Here is a 21,468-nt window from a genome sequence, read left to right as displayed (position 1 = left end):
TATATTATTTTCCATATTAACAACTATAAACCTATTTTTGCCCATCCCTGTATATAGGGCTCAGTGCTATCTGTGGCTTCAGGCATCCACTAGGGGTCTTGGAATGTAGCCCCAATGATTGAGGGAGGACTAATATATTATTTTATACTTATAATGGCAACTCACCTACAAGCTATGTTAGCATAATTTTATTTATTCTCATGCAGTTTAGTACATGAGAAGAAGGTGGTAAGCATTTAGTACAATATCACAAAGATATTAAATAGCATTTGATGTTTATGGAGACATATAAATCTGAAAGACCTTTATCAAATTTCATTTAGAATGAAACTGACACACTAAAGAAAAGCAAAACTTATAAGGATCAATAATGGTTAGCTTTAGCTTATGAGTTTTAGGTCAAAGTAGATTTAAAAAAATCTTGCTAATGATTTATTTGATCTTAATCATTTGAAGAAATTATACCTAAAGTTAAGATATATTTCTCATGAAGCTAATAGCATATGCTATCTAGCAACAGGAGGGGGAAAAATGTAAAAATTCAGGTAAGAATTCAGAAAACTATCACTTTTAAACTCATAAAATTATGCAAATATTCCCTGTGATTCCTTCCTTAATTGAATAAGTTACCTGTGTCTTCCTAGGAATAACATTTAAAATATGTTCTTAAATTTGAATACATGTTCATCTTAAGTTATCCTGAAATTTCTCCCCACAAACGTAATCACAAAAGAAATTAATACTGAAGAAAAGAATGGTAGTTGTATAAGTAAAATAAATTATCCAATTTCTTCTGAGAAAGAGGACAGTTGGCAATTAAAGAAAATAGCCTAAAAGTTTCAATTTTTAATTAAAGAAAGAAGATCTTATAACACACACACACACACACACACACACACACACACACACACACACACACACACACACACAAAGCCCCAATCTCAAAAACAGCACTGGAGATTCAAATGCAGACATTTATCTGACATAACAGGTACTGCCAAATATGCAAACTTGTAAAGAAATCAAGGGAAAAAGACATAAAAAGAATAATCCATCATTAGTTATAAACTACATACCTGTTTCAGTCTGGCAAGTTCTTTCAAAGCTCGTCCCCATTGCTGCTTGTAATGCAGTTTAGATTTAGTTGCAGATTCCAACTTTCTTTCAAGTTCAACCTAACAGTGATTAAAATCATATCAAGTGAAACACTATACCACTGTGTACAATCACTGAAAGATAATATATACAAAGAGTCTAGCTTAAGAAAAGAGTTTATGTAGTGTAACATACGACATCATCTAAAACTGTTATATAATTTACTATAAATATTATGGCACATGAACATTTTCTTGTTTAAAATATAGTCGTATTTTTACTGCCTAACAGCCTATACTAAAAGGAACTGAATTAGTCTTAACCTCCAGACAGTTACTATAAATGTATTTAAAACATGCATATCGCATAAAGATAGAATGAAAAATACTTTTTTTTTTTTTTTTTTAACAAAAAGCAGTTCTGTTAGCATTTCAATTTACTTGGTACTCTAAATCTTAGAAAATAAATTATTCCCTTTGGAGGCCTTTCATTATGTGGAATTTTGTCTTATAACAAAGAAAGCTATTAGATTCTTTTATAACTATATTTTGGAAAAAATCATAGATAGAATGCAATTTACTAAGGAAGAGGACAAAGTAAAAAAATATTTTAAGAATGATAAAATAAACCAAATGAAAGACAAATAATGCTCCTAGTAACACTTATCTAACATTTATTTTCTATTTTTCCTCAAATATATAAATAAAAACATGAAAGTGATTCAATTAAAAAAATAAGGTTATTTATACTTGCAGCAGGCAATCTGTTGTGCATGAACTGAAGCCAACTTGGCTATGTTTTGGAATGTCCTCTTTCAGTGTTTCAACCCAAGTACCAAACAAATTGATGTAGCCAACAGACAGTTTTACTAGTTAAGTGATAATGTAATAATGGGCCTGAATTAGACTAAAATACTCTTACTCTAAACTGGTCTAATTTTTTTATATGAAGTCGACTTTTTCCCATACTCACAATTCCTAATGTTTTGCAGAAAAATAAAACTAAAGACACTATCCAAAAATTCAAACTTCAGAAAACTCATGAAAATAAAATGAAAGGAAGAGCAGATTGCCAAATTCCCTTCACAAGAGCCCAGAACATTCTCTGCAGTAATATACGACTTAATGGAGTCAAGGTCTTTTCGGCTTTACAAATCCCTAGTGCTTGGATTTAAATGTGTTGACATTTCACAACTAGACTCATGCCTCTTAAATTGAATAATACAATAAGATTGTCAAAGATGATCTCTTCTATTTACACCTAAAGATTTATACATATTAGTTGGTAATTTAACAAGGACATATGTCACAGGAATAGGAAAAATCATTTTATAGCTATGAGGTAAAAAAGTAGCCTTCAGCAATAAAAGTGATCATGTGCATAGGTCTTAGGTGGGCCCAAGGCTGAGGGTTAGGACAGGGATGAACCTAGAGGGATTACTTACGACTGACTTCATCAGAAAAAGCTGTCTGGGTAGGTTACATTGGTTTTGCCATGATTATCAAAATAATTCACATTTGCATAGTTACTCAAACTAATTTAAAACACATGTATAGTCAATACATATAATTTCTTTATTCTTAACAAAAAGACTACAGCTAGCAAATCTGAGACACAAACCCCGCTTTTCTGATTTATTCCTATTACCAAATCAATGATTAAGAACACAGATGCTTCTGTAATTCTGCATAGATGGACCCAAGCCCCAGAAAAATGCACACAAGTTAAGGGCCCTTATTGTGAGTAGATTTGAGGCTTGGGAAAGCATTTGCACTGATATGTCATATAGATTTCTCCCTTAAAATATTTCCAGCTTTATTCTTTTATATTCCTACTGCCATTTCCTTAGCTCAGGCTCTTGTCTCCTCGGCCTCAAATCTATTCACAAATCTTGCAAACCACTATTAGATCAATTCATTCTCTATTAAATGCTACTTCTTGCCCACAATATTGAGCCTAAACTCTCCTGCTAGATTTCAAGGCACTCCAAAATATCATTTCCATCCTACTTGCTCAACCTACTTTCTTGGTATTCCTCAACAGGAAATCCTTTACTCCAACCAGCAGGTTGGGGTCCCCTACACACCTCTTCTCTTTGCCCAAATTACTTCCTAAGCCTATCAAGTCTTTCTTTTTCTTCTCTGCTAACTTAAACGTCAGGTTAAGTTCAAATACAACCTTGACCCAGAGCTTTCTTAAAATTACTGTATTCTGAACACCAAATAATTTCTCTTTTCTGAACTGCAAAGTGTTTCTATTACATTCCCTGGTATTTTATTATACACGTTTGTTTAAGGCCCTCTGAGCCATTTCTCCAATTATATTACAAACTTTTTTTCTTTTCTCTCATTTTCCCCTTTGTCCTAAGGGGTAAATACACAGTAGATACTCATAAAATATTCTTAAATTTTACCTTCAACTTATGTATCTCCTACTGAATTATAATGCTTTCCATATGTTATTTTTAAAAGTCCCAATTATTTTTAAGCAATCTAAAAGACATTTCCTAGCTAAAAGCAAATCATATTCACTTCTTACATAATAAAGGGAATCAAGAATTGAATGTAGTAAAACTGTACCTTAATTTATTTTTAGGCCATTTCAGTCAAAATGGGAAAATATGTGTTATACTGAAGAGAATGGGTAATCACAAAAGAAGAAAAGCTCTCAATCAGATATAATCACAAGATTATAGACTTAATCAGATACTTTTCACTATGTCTTCCTTTTTGTACTTTTATGTCTTTATTGCTATTTAAGAAATAAGATTCTGCCCTCTTCTGGCCCCAAAAAAATTTACAAAGAACTTTCAGAACAGCGGGGAGGCGGGGCAGGGGAGCAACCTTGTTTTACTAGGCAATGAAACATGCTGAATGAAATCATTAGGTCTCATATAGAGGCAGTGCAATTATGCATTTTTTTCCCCCTCTCTCAAATTCATGATGCTATTTATATTTTTAATGTTTAGTGATCTTTACTTTTTTGGTAGAAGTGTAGTTGGAAGAAGGAATTTTAAAAATCACTTAAATTTATATAGTAGATATTATCTAGTCTATATTCAGAAAAGATAAAAAGTTAACGATTCTCCAATTTTGAGATATTTGGTCTCTGAATTTCCCCAAGTAAATTGGGAATATTCTTTGACATCTACTTAACAGCTCGAGAGAATTGATGAGATACTATCTGAGTGCTTCAAATATCTCTGGTAAGTACCACAGAATTCATATTTATAAACACAGAAATACTTTATTACTTGTTTTTTCATAATAGGGGTGGGAAATGGCTAACTGGATTCAAGTTCATTGGTAGAGAAATGAGAAGGCCAAAAATGGAGAAATGAAATTGCCTATCTATGTAAAAAGCAGGACCAACAAGACTTTGCAATTAAGTAGATGTGGGGTAAGAAGAGGAACCAAGAAGAGCAAGGTAACTGATAGGCTGCAGAACCACTAGAAGAAACCAGTTACAACGCTTCTTAACTCAAAAGGTTTTCTTTACCACACTTATTCCTAGCTCCACATTTTCTAGACATTTATGCTTTTTGCCTCTTGGTGTTTCTTTTTCAAACACTAACAACCATCAGTTTCTCCTTGCTGTTAATTTCTTATTCATAAGCTTTTCTCAACATTGGCAGTCCCGTGGGCTCATTTTTTTCAATGCCACATTTAACACTGTAATTTGGCTTATTAAAAGGTAGTGACTTAAACTGTCAAACCCAGGACCTTTCCTCAACCATTCTTGACTTTCCTTCCATTCATTAGAGATTACTTTTACTTCCTCATTTTAAAAACTCCTTTTTGGGTGCCACACTAGACTGCATTTATTACTTCTCTAAATCATGTTAGCCTTCTTCCCTGACTCCTGCTTTTTGTCTATGAAGCTGAACTTTCCCTTTAAGTTATATTTTCAGTTTTCCTTACTAAATGCTCCTTGAACAATTTCAACTTATTCTAAGGATGTTACTTTATTCAAATGACTCCCAAGTCTGTATGTCTAACCCATTTCTCTCTTCCTACCATATTTTCTCATTGTTAGTGAATTTCTCCACTTAGTCTGCTAACATCTCAAAGGTAGTATGTCTAAAATCAGAATTCTCTATAACTTCCACCAAAAGTTCATTAAAATTCATTTCTATTAATATTTATTAAGCTAATTTACAAATTTGAGCATAATCTCTAACTTCTATTTACAGATAAAATACAAATTCTTTAACTTAGCATCTAGGGTCTTCCCACATTTTCTTATCAGTCTTTTATTTTGAAACCACTACTATACTGATTAAACTCTAGGTTCTAGTCAAGCTATTTTCCAAGTATGCAATAGACTTTTTAACCTCAGTACACAATACCTCTCCTTGGAATACCCACACCCACATATTTACCTATTTAAAATTTCACCTATCCTTTGGGTTCCTTTTCATTTCTTTGTTTTACTTAATGTGTAAATTGCAGAAGTGACTTGGTTTTCCTTTTGCAGTCGTAGCATTTATTAAGAGAAAGTGAGATGACACTTGCTACCATTTGCCTTTCACTATAATTATTTGGGTAAGTTCCTTGTTTCCTTTTGTAACTAACTTGATTCTATCCTGAACATTTTTGAATCATTCATAATAGCATGGTGTCATAAATAGTACACATCTTTGCCGGTTAATGAAAAAGCAATTATATCAATCAGCATCCTGCCAAAAAACCAGAAATCACTCTAGGCCATTTAATATAGGCATCTGGTTATACTTTTAATGAAAGACACTAGAACCAGGGAAACATCAGAATACTTCAGTGAAATGTTACAGTGTATATGTAAGTGTCATCACTGACTTCGTAAGTTGATCATTAGGACTAGTTAAGTGGGTATAAATTGACATGGGTACCTTTTCCAAGGTGAGAAGGTTTATTTCAGACTGTAGGCGAATTTCTGGTTTGTTGCTTTGCTGATCCTTAAACTGCTGGAACTCTTTTTCCAAAATCTTATACTTAGTTTCAGCATCATTAAGCTGTATTAAAAAAAAGTATTACAGCCATTTAAAAAATATATGTAAAGTTTAATATTACAGAATTCAACAATCTCATTTTTTTCTTATTCTAAACATGTTTACAGTACAAAGATCTCCAGTAAACCTAAAAATTTAGTAAATCAACTGACTGACAATATACAAAAACTTTTTAAGAGTACGGAATTTCTTATAAAACCAGTATCATCATGAGACCATTTTTGTTAGGTTACCTTATAAAAATACTGATACTTAAGATGTTACGTGTAAGAAAAGATTACAGATATAGCCGATTATTATCAATGAAAAGTTTAATTTAAATACAGTATTTATTGTTCTTAAAATTAGATACTATATGAATTTCATAATTCAAACACTATTACAACTTAAGGTAATTTAAAGATTATTTGACCCAACCCCTTCGTAGTTATATTTTTTTTCCTACCATTCAGGGACATTATCATACACAATTATTGTGGTTACAATCAGATTGTAAAGCAATAAGCTATTAGGCATAGTGGGCTTTTTTTCCTTTGCTAAATGGTCCATAAAATACATTGATTTTTTGAGTTCTGGTAACTACTATCAATCCCTTCTACCTGTCTAGTTAGAATTATACATATAATACATGTAAGCTGCTTCAGAGTAAGGGCTTAAAAAGTTTGTTTTCATACAAAGAAAATATAACATGTTTATAGTCATGAGCTCAGCAACATGGGCATCTCAGAAATTTCTGCAGTCCTCCCAGTTTCCCCCCAGGTCTTTAGATGATGTTTTAAGAGTTCCCTGGGTAATTCTTCTAAAATACCAGTTCTTCCCATTAGCTCATTATAGCAGTCTGGAAAAGGTGGAGACCGGGGTTTTTTTCAAGAACTCCGCTGGTGATTAACGTTAGGAGCGTTAGTTCTAGATGGCTGAATCTTCCTGACAAGTGGGAAAAGCATTTGGTGAATCCCATCACGACTGCCTACTTTTGCAACTTTATCTTAAATGAGATCTCCATAACAACAATCATATTCATATTTACAACCACTAAAAATAATGTGACCTGAACTGCTATGGAAGCTATTCTTCATGTCAGAATTTACTGAAAACTTTGGAGGCATTCATCATACATATCTAATCTACAATGAAATTTTTCAAGAAAGATAAGCTTAATATTTAACATTTAACAGCTTGATTCTTTTTTTTTTTTTTTTTTTTAGCAAATATTTATTAAGCCCCAATTATTCGATAAAGACTAGCTGGGCTCTAGGTATACAGATTATAAATCAAAACAGTTTTATGGAGTTAACAATCTGACACTGATTGACTTATCACACTAATGAAAAGAACAAAACTGCTGTAACATGTCATAAAGAAAAAGAATGAGAGAATAATATCCTATGAAAATATGTAACAAAAACTTAGGGAAATTGTCCCTGCTCCCCGAGTAATTGATGCTTCAGCTGAAAACTGAAGGATGAGTGTTCGCCCAGAATAAGTAGCACACACAGATATCCTATGGTGAAGCTCAGCATGCTTGAGCACCTGAAGGGAGACCAGTGTGGCTGGAGAGTACAGGGCAAAGGTGAGAGAGATAGGCTGGGTTCCAGGCTATGCAGAGGCTTGTAGGGCAAGGTAATTATTCTGAGCAGTGAGGTGACATTGAAAGGTTTTACAGGAGAGTGTCATGATTCCCAAATGTTAAAAATATCACTCTGGTTGCAACAGGAAGAACAGAAATAAAGAACACTTACAGCAAGCATGTCCCATGAGTTTGACATGCTTGACTTTACAGAAAGCTCAGGCATGGATGGGAGGATCATATTAGGTTTTAAATGACTTTAGACATCCAATTAGAGATATCAAAAAAGCAGTTAGATTTATTGGTCTACAGTGCAAAGGAAAGGTCTGGGATATAAATGTGAAAGTCCAAGAGGTACAGATTGTCTCCGTTCCCATGGACATTAATAAGATTGTTTAGTACAAAGTAAGTTTTGCACTTGAAGGAGGTCTAACATTTACTAAAAGAAAATAAGCCTGCAAAGGAACCTGAGGGATGGCCAGAAAAGTAAAGGAAAACAAGGACAACAGTGTTGATGTTGTCTGTAAGTCTGAGTAAGATAAGAATGAAAAATGCCCACTGAATGTAGTGACCTCTTTGACAACTGGCTGGTTGGAGCAATGGGGATGGGTTGTGTGAGGTGAGTATAAGGTGAGGAAATGGAGAGCAGAGACAATTCTCTCATGAAATTTGATTCTAAACTGAATTCAGTCCAGTGATATGAAGTTTATGCATGTTTGCTAAAAGGAGATTTATCAAAAAATAATTTTAAACTGAGATTTATCTGAAATATAGTACAATTTCATGCAAATAATTATAAGGGAAGAAAAATTATTCCAATATGGTCCTTAGCTTTGACTTAGGAAAAGAAGATCCAACTTAAAGTATATTTGAAGCTCTGCAATAAATATTAATCATCCAAATTACTGTGAGTTTTTATAACATTTTAGTGAACTATATCAATTATTTCTAGTTGCAAATAAACTCTTAAGTGTAAAGAGATGACAGGTATTTCATCCAACCTGCTGCTGAAGTCGGTGTTTGTCCTCTTCCAGCTGCTTGATCTTTAACCTTTCCAGTTCTACTTGGTGAACACAATCTTCCTTGGCCCTACGGATAGAGTTCTGAAGTTCTTGTAGGTTCTGTTCACGTTCTGATTTCAGTTCCCTTCTTTCTCGTTGAAGCTTAAAACAAGTGCATCTTTAAGAGGTTGGCCTATTATGAGCTACATTATACTGTTCAATATTCTATTATCCATATATATAGTCAAATGTTCAGAATACTTACATTATTTTCAATCATTTAATTCTAATATACAAAAAATCCATGTATGACCTCTATAAATTCAACTGAAAATGCCCTAATCACTTAAAATTCCCATTTAAATAAACCCATTTTAATATATAAGCAAATATACCCAAGTTCCTTTTCTTCTTTTAGAAATGTTTTATTTTCCGCCCATTCACACAGAAGATAACAGGTTCTAAGTATTAGGAACAAATATACATTTTATTTTATTTAGGTTTAAACATCTAAATCAAATCCTAGAATATGGATAAAGATAAGGTTAGGGTGATATGCTGAGAAAACTTTAATAAACAAATTTGGGTAAGGAAGGAGTATATAAATTTAATGTGGAAGAATTTTAATTATTTTGAACAACTTTTACAATAATTTAAAAAAGTATTTAGGGTAAAATTTAATAGGACCTAACAAAAATGTTAACTAAGCCTAGTACTCATTTGTTTTTGGATCTAATCTTTAATGGGCAAGAATGTAGGTTATTTCCTTCTTACTGAAAAAAAAATCATGATTCTAAACCCCTGAACCTATGCTACATTTTCTCTCTTCTCTAGGTAGGGTAACGATCCATTTAAAGTTTACATAATGGGAAAGTTAACCAAATATCTCCACTATTGCAGAAGTCAACCAAACTTGCTGAATAATAGTTAACCATTTCAAACAATAAGCACTTTCTATTCCTCACCTTCTAAAACATAAAACATTCTTTACCCAGTTGAAGAGTTTTTTCCATAATATCTGGAAGACAATTTCTATGAAATACATTTTATATAAGTACAAAGAAAAAAGAAATGAAGCCCCGCCTATGTGGCTCAGTGGTTGAGCGTCGACCCATGCACCAAGAGGTAACTGGATTGATTGCCGGTCAGGGCACATGCCTGAGTTGTGGGGGGCATGCAGGAGGCAGCTGATTAATGGTTCTCTCTCATAGATATTTCTATCTCTCCCTCTCTCCTCTTCTCTAAAATCAATAAAAATATCTTTTTTAAAGAGGAATGAATGGTATTATCCTAACATGGATTCTGTGAAATAAGGTAATGATAGACAAATACAGTACCTCTGATTCTGTAATGGCCAGCTGGTGCTCTCTCTTCTCTAAATCAATTAGGGTTTTTTGAAGTTTTCCTTCCAGAAGAGTATATTCAGCCACCTAAAATAATAAAAGCTACCTTATCTTTTTTCCCAAACTCAAAACACACAATTTCAAAAATACATACACAAGACACTATCATTAACTTTATCCCTACCCCCTTCAATTTCTATACATGTTACTACCTTTTTCTTTACTAGTGATTCTCTCTCTCGATCCCTTTTCTTCCATTCCTCTGCAAGAGCTTGCATATGAGCTAGTTCTTTCTGCTTTAGCTACAAAAGGAAGAAAAATAAAGTCAGAGAAAAATCCTAAATATTTCAAGTAAATAAATCAGTTGTTTTCAGTTAAAAATTAATTGATCACTGATATGTTTATTTCAGGTGTTCTATTTTATTTATTTTTTTAAAGATGCCTGAGGCAAGTAGTACCCATATAATTCAGGGGAGTATATGGTAAGCTGTATTTTCTAACGCTCTTGTTTAGAGACTGATAATTCCATGTTCCAGGAGGGTATACTAAATGAGGACCGGAATGAAAAGAAACCTTCAAGTCAATCTCTGAGCTGTAACCTTCAGTTCTAATTTGCTTAAGATCATAGACAAAGTTGAGGGAATCCTGAGTGGCTTCTGGGAGTTGTTTTTTTTTTTTTTATTCTCAATTTTTCTTTAGGCGTAAGGTATTTTTGATGTTCAAAGGGACTGGTAGGGGACCATGGGACATAGTAAAAGCCTATATGGAGAAGGAAAAACATACTAAGTAGATAAAAACAGAGGCTTAAAATAACGTTTAAAAAGTAACCTGATTTTCAAAAATGTCTTCTTGCCTCTCTTTCCACATTTCTAGCTCAAGTGCTGCTTTGTATTCTAAGGTTTCACGAGGCTCTGTCTGGACTTCTGAAGGACAAGGTGCGGGAGGAAGAGAAGATGAGTTCTGTTGTACAGCAGTTAAACCCTAACATATGAATAAAAAAAGCATATTGAAACAAATACACTCACACACATATACATTAGATCCATTTTTAAAGAGTAATTTAATAACATCCAATGATATTTACCTGAGATGAATCAGAGACAAAAATCTCACGTGTTTTTAATATTCCATAATCTTCTAGAGTCATGGTGTAAGAAAGATTTATTATCCTGTTATTTGACCTACAAATGAAGTCAGAAATATATTGAAACTCATGGAAACATTTTATATTATTCTTCCTCTTATGTCTCCAACACTATAGCATTGAGTAGACAACATTTCCTGCATCTGACACTTGCTACTGAAACTGCAGCAGCTTCTATGGGCTTCAAGACCTTCCATATACGTGATTTGATTTGATCACAAACACCCTATTAAATACATACCTATGTTTACTATAAAAGGACCCACATCAGCTATAGATTACTTGGATAAACTGAAAAGTACAAAATAAAGGAGAAATTTTAATCTCCCTGCTCATAACTTATTACTGATGAAATTTACTTACTTTCCTTCCTGTTTTATGTATATGTAAATACACATGTAATCATGCACATTAAGACCATAACCATTCTGTCCTCTTTTCCTATTTATATCAAGATCATTTTCTCATGTCATAAACATTAATTCAAAAACGTAACTTTTAATGCCTGTAAAATGTACTAAACAATTTATGTAGTAAAATAAACTTAATTCCCCTATTCTTGACTAAATACAGGTTATTCTGAGTTGTTTTTCTGCTTTTCCTGGAGTGAACACACTTGTATATAAATCTTCTGCTGGATATGAGCATTGCCTCAGGCTAATTTCTATAAGTAGGATAACTATATTTTTATTGATATGAGTACCTCTCTATAGTAGTAATAATTAAATAAAAACAAAACAAAATGTTAGAAAAAAATAAAACTTTGGCAATAAAAACCCATGGCTTTGTCTAAATCAAATATATCCATAAACGCTTGGTCAAACAAAACTTTAAGAGTTCTAATTGTGTAGGATCCTTTCATTAATCAACTAATCTCACAGGTTTTAAAAGAAATTAAAGTGTAATGAAGCACTGCCACATCGGAAGTTTTCACTTAGGTAAATCTAAAACTTCTCAGTCTACAGAGCAAGGCAATAAAAGTTAACATTCACAACAAACAGAATTAAAATAACTTCAAATAGTAAGGATTTGATTATTTTCATTATATACTACTATGACAGTGTTAATTTTTAAGAGAGATTTTCAATAACAGGAGTTGAAACATAAAGAATTTTCATTTACCCGGAATATCTGGTTCTCTAAAACACCTGTTCCCAGATCTTCCAAGTGAATAAAAATTTTACTAAACCTTCATTCTCTGGAAGTGGCTATTGATAGGGAAGTGTAAGGGAAGAAATTTCAATAAAACTTTTAGATTTCAGTTTTTTAATGAGCCTTATTTCCTTCTACTTTCTTACTATGCTTTAAAAATAAAGGCATGTTGTATAAAATATCAAACTGAATTTAAATTTGTATTGTTAATTTTTTTAAAATCACGCAACAAATACATTTGTCTGAAATATGTGAACTCCAGCTTTTCACAATTGTCTTTAAAAGTGCAAAGCATCCTCAGACTTCAGCAATAAGGTCAAAGTTAAACATATTTTTTAAGTAGAAAAAGTCATTCCCAATGCAAAATAATGTAAAAATACATTGTAATTTTGACATTAAATTAGGAAAGGCAAGGGTAGGTGGGTAGAAAGAGATAACCCACTTGTATGCATTTATGCATAACCCACAGACACAGACAATAGGGTGGTGAAGGCCTGGGGTGGAGGGTGGGGCAGGCTAGAAGGAGTCAATGGGGTAAAAAAGGGGACATATGCAATACTTTCAACAATAAAGTTTAAAAAAATTCTGAATTTAAAATTGTCAGTCTAAACAGAGGAAAGAGAAATAAATATTCACCAGTCTGAGTAAATATTACAGTACTATAACAGCATAGATTCTTCACTTTGTGAGGGTATAATGGGTATCAGAAAGCTAAAGAGCAAACTAGGATATAGTTCCCACAGGTCAAGAAAGATCAGAGAAAAAATGATATGAAAAGATAAGGTTATAGCTAATGAGAAAGATCAATTTTGCAAAATGCATTACCCTTGTGCTGCTATAATAGGCACACTTTCACTGTAAGTTTGACGCCAACACTGTTCACCATTAGAACCTAAAAAGCGAGTTTTTTCTGCAGATAAGATGTTTGAAAGCTGGATTCTAGCGATTCCCAGAAGTAAATCTTTACTCATTTTATCCTTGTGCCATAATTCAATCAGCAATGGAATCCTGAGGAAGAGAGAAACATGTATTCATACCTATCAATTTTGATCAAAGTCTTTTTTGGATTAAAATCTTTGAATTTCCTTAATGTGGTCAAAGATGTGTTTGTTACTGGAATGTAAATGCTCAATTCCATACATAACAAACAGCAAATTCGATTACATCTTCTACACTTCTTTCTATGCAATAAAGAAACCCTTCAAACACTATTAGTCCCACAAATAAATTTTAATTATCCTTCATTCTTCCTTTTAAAATATACATTTTGAATTTTGATACTCTGAGCACGTAAAGTGACACTTCACAGAACTCATTTTCCTTCACAAATCTATTTCAGGTAGCTGAACCAATACCTCCATTTCATATAAATGAAAAAATAGAAATAAAATAATATACTACAGTCATTCAGTGAATCAGCAATAAAAACGAGCAAAACTACTTTTCAAAGTTCCTTCATTACTTAGATTGTTTTAACAAAGTTCTAATATCTAAGCTTAGGCAAGTAAGATAAAACGTTGTGGCAGAAGCACAAATGTCACAGACTTTATTAGTATATTAGTTTCTAGATTCTCAAATGCATAAACTGTTATGGATTTAAACCTATAGGAATTCCTCTTGTGTATAAGATACAAAATTTTAAGAGCTGACTTGAGAAGATAATATCATACACACAGTGTAATGCATACATTACCTTAAGAATGTATCTTGCAGCTGATGAGGCATAGTTGCAAAATCAAATGCACAGTAAGATTGGGGAAGAAAAACTTCCATGTTTTTCCGAACTTCAATAGGAGGATTAGTCATAATAGGAGCTGCACTTCCAAAAAATGGATATGAGTACCTAGAATTTCAGAAAAACAAAATCTTAGATAAAATTACAAATAAAATTTATAGTATGTTAAAATATAACATGAATATTATGGGCAAGCAGAATTTTTAAATAGATAAATGATACAAACACATGGTTTTGCTCTTATCACCATCTTAAAAACTATACAAATGTTTTCAGTGTGGATATGAAAATTATAGAAATTATAGAGCAAATGCATTAATAGCATAGAACTATTTCCCAAGTTGCTTTACAGATAATTTCTTAATGAGGCTCTGGGGGAGAAAGAGAATTCTGGTATTTTGAAGGCAATGACAAAAATAAGGAAGAAAGAGTCATTTTGAAGCACTCCAAATAAGACTCCATTAAACAAAGACTGGGTTCCCATTTGTTTAAGAGCTCCTTGAGGCTCCAGTCCTATCTTTTTATCTTTAAACTCCCAGGAACAAATAAGCAGACTGCACCACATAGTACACACTCAAGAAATGCTTGATAAATTTAATTTCTAAACCTATTTTCCTTTATAGAATAATGTCTTCATCTTTTATGAGCTAAAGAGCCCTTAGTCAACTCCAAAAGGGTGCATTTATGATACACTGTCATTCAACAGAGAATCAAGGATGAAAGCAATTCAGATATATTACAGATGAATCAAAGAGTGACATAACATTATTTCTTCTTTCCATCATAAAAACCACACCAGATTAAATTAAAGAATGCCTGACTACTGCAGAACTCCTTTTTGTATTTAAAGCCAAATATAAAGATACTAGAGGCCCGGTGCACGGATTCGTGAACCAGTGGGGTCCCTCGGCCTGGCCTGTGGGATCGGCTAAAACCAGCAGTCCTACATCCCCCGAGAGATGTAGTAGTGAGTGAAGTGTCAGGTGGCTGGGGAGGAGCCCTTCCACTCATCCCGGCCCCGCTGCGCCTGCCGCCACAGCTCAGTAGGCTCACTGCTGCTCAACAGCGATCTGTGCGCGTCCTAGGGTGATACCAATGTGCCCGTGACCGAGAAACAGCCACAGGCTTGCACCCAGTCAATCCTGATCCCAGTCTGGATGGGGGAGAGGCATGCAGGGGGAGTGTCCGTGGGAGAGACTCGCGCCGCTGCAGCTTTAGTGGCACTCACCAGCCATGAGCCCGGCGTCTGGCACCTATTGGTCAACTGAGCAGCACTCCCACTGTGGGAGCGCGCAGACCACCAGGGAGCAGCTCCTGCATTGAGCGTCTGCGTCCTGGTGGTCAGTGCGCATCATAGGGAGTGGTTGAGTGGTCAAACAGTTGCTTAGGCTTTTCTATATATAGATTATAATGCTCACTTAAATTTCATGTTATATCTTATTATTCATTATGAAAACTGGAATTTTTAACCCACTGGTAAAAATTGCTTTTTTTAAAAAAAAAGAAGAATCCTTTGCATTCATTCAATGCCAATATGATTATGCATTGAAATTGGGACATCTCAGAGATCCCTAGAAATCAAACCTCTACCACCCCACTACAACATGTTGTGATAAAAAAAGAAAAAACAAAGCAAACACAAACTTTTTCAAATACCAGTGTTACCTCACAAATTCCATTACATACTAGTAGTTGTAAACTACAATTTCATACCAATGCAGAGCATAACATACAATTTATCAAACAGAGAAAAAGTTAAACAACCAGCATTTTAAATAACTTAAAATGAACCAAAGACAGAACCAATAGTCTTTTTGAATTTTATTTTAAATTAAAGCTGACGTACAATATTATATTAGTTCAGGTATATACATTAGTCCTATCAACAAGTGAATTCTACACAGAGTGCTGGGTGGATCACACTTATTTCCTTGGTTTAGAATATTCTTCCCCTTTTCTTTGCTAAGTGACTATTAGCCACCCTCACATAATGACTTATTGCTGTACTGTCCTTCACCAGATTGAACTCATACATACAGTGTAGTGTATGTATACATACATATATACATGCAGTATAGTGTACCCCTCATACCAAGCACATTTCTGGCATAGTGCTGGCACTTCATAACTAAATAAATAGCCCTCTGGCAAAATGAAATACAAAAGCTAATATTAGTGCTTTCTAAGTGGGCTTGTACCAGGCTTCCCCTTCACAGCATCTCATTTTAGATCGTCCCTGTTTCTCTTCTCCTGCCACAGTCCTCTGTATGTATTCTGAGATCAGATTCCCTCTAGCGGCAGCAGAGAGATCTCAGTTAAAGGAGTAAAGACAAAAAACTGAGATGAAGAATAAGTAATAATTCTATTTCTAAAAATAATTTTAAGAGATGTTATACAAACTCTGAGAAAAGCTATGGCTGTGAGATAAAACCTTTTTCTAGCCTTCAATTCTCAAGTAAAAACAACACTTTAGCAATGACTCTCAGCCTCTAACATGGTAAAATGCACAACTTAAGTTGCAATGAAAGATTTTCATTCTATGAATTCACCATCACACTACACGCTGGGTCCCTTTAATTCTGTCCATTATTCACACCAAAGCTCAGAGGATTTTGGAAACAACTTCATGAGAAATCGAAGAGTTGAAAAATTACATGCAAGTATGAGCTGAATTATGCATCTGAAAAGCAGGTCTGCTTCAAGTAGCAGCAGGAAGCAATGTGCAGTTGCTGATTTCCTGGGACTGGCAATCCAAGGGGACAGAAAGACTTCCTCACTTTAATCTCATAAAAACCAACACCTTTATTACAAATGCCACTGCTTGCTCCAAAAAAATGTATGAGGAGAAATTACTCCAAATTAAAACACAGTATTGTATATTTAATTTATATCTTAGCCACAACAATCTATGAAAATGTAATATTACTATAAACAAACTACTGTATAAAGCCATTTAACTGACTGAAATGTATATTTTCAATTTTTTATATTGAAGAGTGTGGACACATTCCACTTACAGTTTACAAAGTATGGTTTTTAGATTCACAGCTTTAAAATGTAGTTTTGGGGAATATAACCTCACATTATGATAGTTTTTACAGAAAAATCAGATGCCTTCCATTATTTTGACCTGTGGCACTATTTCCAGGAACAACACACTTTAAGTTCAAGAGTCACCATATTTTAATAGAACCATTAATAAATTATTATAAATGCTTTCAATTATTACACTAGCATAGTAAAGACTGTTGCCTCTCACACCACCAATGCCAGCCTGGTTTAACTCTGAAGTCACTGGGACACAGCCTTACCCTCTTCTAATACTCTGATTCAACAAACATTATAACTTCTCTGGTGGCATTTTTCTCTGCAACTTCCCCAATAGAGAAAAGGCACTTCTCCTTGGAAAATACTTTTAAACCAAAACAAATCAAATCATACCTTAAAATACAGTTGATTGGAAAACCAACTTCCAAGTCATGGATACTCCGTAGGTCTATCGAAAAGCAAAAATGGTGTGACGTGGCTGGAACAGCAATCTTCTGTCCTGAAGCTGTTTCCGGAGCACTGGATGCCGTCACCAGCTGGGCCGGCAAAGCAGGTACAGAAGAACTGATGGCTAAAATAAAGGTAAAAATGTTTGGTTTGGTTTTAAATTCCATTTGCTAACACTTTCTCTTAAGTTATCTAAATAATTTAAAGATATCTCCTTGACCTTCAAACAAGGAACTTGACTATTTGGTTTAATAAACATAGGAACTGAGGCATAAATATCTTAAAGTGACTTGTCCCAAGTTATGCAAGCTTTAATGCCCATTGTAGAACTGTGTAGGAAAAAAAGCTTCCTCTTTATGTGCATTGCAACATAAAAGTATGCAGCACCAATGTGGTTACGTATGCCAATAGCATGACAGGCATTACCTTATTTCCAGGAAGCAGCTGAACAGAACTTAGCATTTGAAGGATTTGTATTTGAGACTCAGTGCAAATATAATTACGATACTTTTTAAAGTAATTTTAGTTATTTTAGGTACATATGACACAGTCTAACAAAGATCTAAAACTTGAAAAGACAGAGCTATCTAGTTTATTCCTGTTATAGGCCAGACATGTTTTAGTGAGGGGCCCAAATTGTACAGTTGCTCAGTGACAGAGCTACAACTCACTCCCAAATTTCTAACTCATAATCCAACACTACTTTACTTACTTACACTACTAAATATGATTGTGGATCTTTATGTAATGGGTGGAAAATTTTTATAAAGCCAGATAAATATGCTTTCTCAGACTCTCAACTGTTAGGATAAAAAATTATTATTACAAGGTTACTTTAAGAAACAATAACTCTTTCCTCTAAAATTCAAATGTATTCAAGATATTTGAGAATTTACTAGTTAAAACTATTTGAAAGAAATATATACTTTAATTTATTTTGAACAGGCTACTATTTCTAGTGCAAAAGTAAAAGAAAAATTTTCTTACCTTTTTGCAAATTCTATAGTGAAGTTAAATAAATTGCAATTACTTTAAATTGATTTTTTTTACATTGCCACACATTATTGGTTCTTTAAAAAACTCAATTTTTACTTAGATCCCATGAAAAGTCTGAGAGTCATTTATTAGATGGCTACAAAATCTATATTTAAAAGGTCTGTAAAAAAAAAGAATCTTACCCTTTGGGTTTGCTTTTGTGTCCTTATCATACTGTAAGCTTTCCACTTCACTTTCTGTTGCATCATCTTTTGTTGGAGGTGACTGGTTGTTAGGCATAACAGGGGACACACTTGGTGACTTTGGCTCATTAAGTTTCTCCTTTATGGGAGTTAAAACTCTCTTCTTTGAATGCTGTGGCTCATGTTCATTCTGGGTCTTTAATTCAATTAAAGACTAAAAACAATTTTTAAATAAAGTATAATTTGCAAAGAACTTTCCTTCATAATTAAGCAAAAAATGATGTTGTTTTTTAAAAATATAAGCTTCCTTTCCCAGTCAGGATATTCCTAGTCTATTTTTCTTCATAATTTGCAAATATCCTTATAGCATCTAGGACCAGAAAAAGGAAGATGAACAGGAAGGAAATATATCCAGAGCTAAGAACCAAAATGCATCCTAATGGGTAAGAGGAATACTGGATAAAAGAAGTCAGACATAGGTGTCCCTGGGAATGGTTATTTCTACTAAGGCCTAAATTCCTTTAAAAAACACACATCAATGTCTACTAGGATTTTCTTCCTCTCCTTTGGTATACTTCTCTCTCTCTCTCTCTCTCTCTCTCTCTCTCTCTCTCTCTCTCTCTCTATACACACACACACACACACACACACACACACACACACACATATAAAGCTTTCACTTCAGTTTTTCAATCTTTAATTCATAAACTATATAAAGATCAGTTCTTTAAAAGAACAGGATTCTACACTTGGTTGGGGGATGTATAAAAAACCATGTATGTTCAAATAAATGCCCATCTCTGTTGCCTAAAGAAGAGTATAGGAACTAGAAACCCCAATTGATCAAGAACATTATCTTAGCTCAGGTGAATCAACCCAAATAAATGCCATTAATGCAGATTTCCAGAAAACGTTCTCTTTTACTGGAGCTCTTTTTCTGCCATAGTCACTGACTATGAGTTGGGAGCAGGGGAATGGTTTCCACTCCATACGAAGACTATACCCAAAGGCTCTGGATACAGTCACTATACCACAGCAGTGGAAGCAACAATGCTTTTCAGAAATGTCTTTTCCAAGAGGACCTATCATAAAATGTAGACTATCAATTAAGAGTAATAAACACTTTCTTAATGCTGGTTAACTCTTCTGAAGTTCAACTTGTGTGAAGAATCATAAGTGAAACCGGAGAAGCTGCCGTAGGGGAAGGAGGGTCACTACTTGCCTGTGCATCTATGCCTTCTCTCTGTAGAGCCACAGACACTCCCACAGTTGGGGCCAGCTCCACAGGAATAGGTGCAAGCTTTTGTTTGGCTCGGTTTGGAGGGTCAAGGGTAAAAGCACCCTCAACTGTGACTGGGCGCTGGTTGATTTCTGTACTACCCTTTTTCAATAATCCTGTTAAAGGTATTTCTGTACTTCCAAGTGACTGGTCTCCACAGCAGAGATGGATCTAATATGAAAGGGAAAATCAAGACAGGGTTTTATGTTTTCTTCTTTCTCCTAAAATACAAACTTAAAAAGTTATAAAACTTAACAAAAACTTACCTTCCATAGAAGGCAAGTATAATGCAGGTCATCTTACTAACCTGAAGCAACTAAGCAATAGATTCCCATGTGATTGTTAAAACTACTGATCAGGCACACAGTTTACCAAGAACTCAATAATAAAACTATTACTTCCTTTTAATTTTTTTCTTTCAGTACTGTACACATATGATACAACCTTTTCTTTTTTTCTGTCTCTTTGGTGAGGTATGGTAACTTTAATATTTTACTATGCTATTTTACATATGCAAATTGTATCATGTGTACATGAATTTAAATAAAAAACAAATACCTCAACATTTTTTTCTATTTCCATTTCAACATTAATTTAAATACAGCTCTAAAAAATAAGTTAGTAGATCCAGCCACATTTGGAAATTAAAGAACCTCAAATAATTTTGTTTCATTCACCCATAAAATACCTGGAGTGTTTCTTTCTCTCTTTTCTTGCTCTTCGGACTTTATTTATAAAGCAAGTGCTTAACAGTAAAAGGTAAAAGAGAATACCCCTGGATGAAATTACTGTTAATCACTAATAAACACTAATAGCTAATCAAAACTTCAGCATTACCACCTTTTGCAACAACAACAAAAAGGCAATTTCAGATGCATGTTATATAACTATATTCTTTTCCCTTACTATATCAAAGCCTTGGCAAACTTATCATTCATATGAACAATAAGCAATCACAACATGAAAATATTTTTTAGTTCTAATATCAGAAATTACCTGTAACTTAGTCTTAATGTTACTAGGTGTGATGATTTTAATTGGTTGAAAAGAATGAATTTTTATGACTTCAATGTCCATGAGAATCAAACTAACAAGTCAGTACTTTAGGTAAGGATTGATATGTTAGATATAGAATAAAATTAAATGTGCTTTTTCCTGCATTTTATCATTTCATAAAGCCTTCAACTTTCTAAATATCTTGGCTTTAGCAGAACAACCTCTAAAATTTAGTTCTACTAAAATTCCTTAATGTCTCTTTTCACCTCCCACCCAAAACACACGCCTGATCACTTCACTATAAACAAATGACTATCTAACCCTATAGATGACCACCCCATGTCAGGCTGATTTAAAGCAATTGTAATAAAAATAAAACAGTAGTTTTCACTAGGTAAGGTTCAGTTTTAGAGTCTACTTTGAAATGCGTTTAAAAAAATATTCAATTCAGGGGCAGATTTTTAAAAACTGTATTATCTCTTTGCTTTAATAG

General features: G+C 33.7%; 1 protein-coding gene across 6 annotated transcripts in view; it reads right to left on the bottom strand.

Annotated features, from left to right (window-relative positions):
* Positions 1-21,468, bottom strand: part of CEP120 (centrosomal protein 120) — a 64,954-nt gene that overhangs the window by 15,609 nt on the left and 27,877 nt on the right. For all 6 annotated transcript variants that reach the window (XM_080679899.1, XM_080679895.1, XM_080679896.1 and 3 more), the window contains exons 8-19: positions 19,923-20,150; positions 18,701-18,914; positions 17,469-17,646; positions 13,986-14,135; positions 13,118-13,300; positions 11,081-11,177; positions 10,825-10,977; positions 10,209-10,298; positions 9,991-10,083; positions 8,654-8,815; positions 5,966-6,088; positions 1,077-1,175 (exon numbers count right to left, since the gene is read on the bottom strand). In XM_080679899.1, coding sequence (XP_080536025.1) covers positions 1,077-1,175; positions 5,966-6,088; positions 8,654-8,815; positions 9,991-10,083; positions 10,209-10,298; positions 10,825-10,977; positions 11,081-11,177; positions 13,118-13,300; positions 13,986-14,135; positions 17,469-17,646; positions 18,701-18,914; positions 19,923-20,150 — 1,770 coding nt within the window. The remainder of the gene's footprint in view (positions 1-1,076; positions 1,176-5,965; positions 6,089-8,653; positions 8,816-9,990; positions 10,084-10,208; positions 10,299-10,824; positions 10,978-11,080; positions 11,178-13,117; positions 13,301-13,985; positions 14,136-17,468; positions 17,647-18,700; positions 18,915-19,922; positions 20,151-21,468) is intronic.

The sequence above is a fragment of the Plecotus auritus genome (assembly GCF_963455305.1).
Source record: "Plecotus auritus genome assembly, chromosome: 7".
Taxonomy (NCBI): Eukaryota; Metazoa; Chordata; class Mammalia; order Chiroptera; family Vespertilionidae; genus Plecotus; species Plecotus auritus.
Note: the sequence above shows the minus strand (reverse complement) of the source record. Positions and strands in the feature narration are given on the sequence as shown.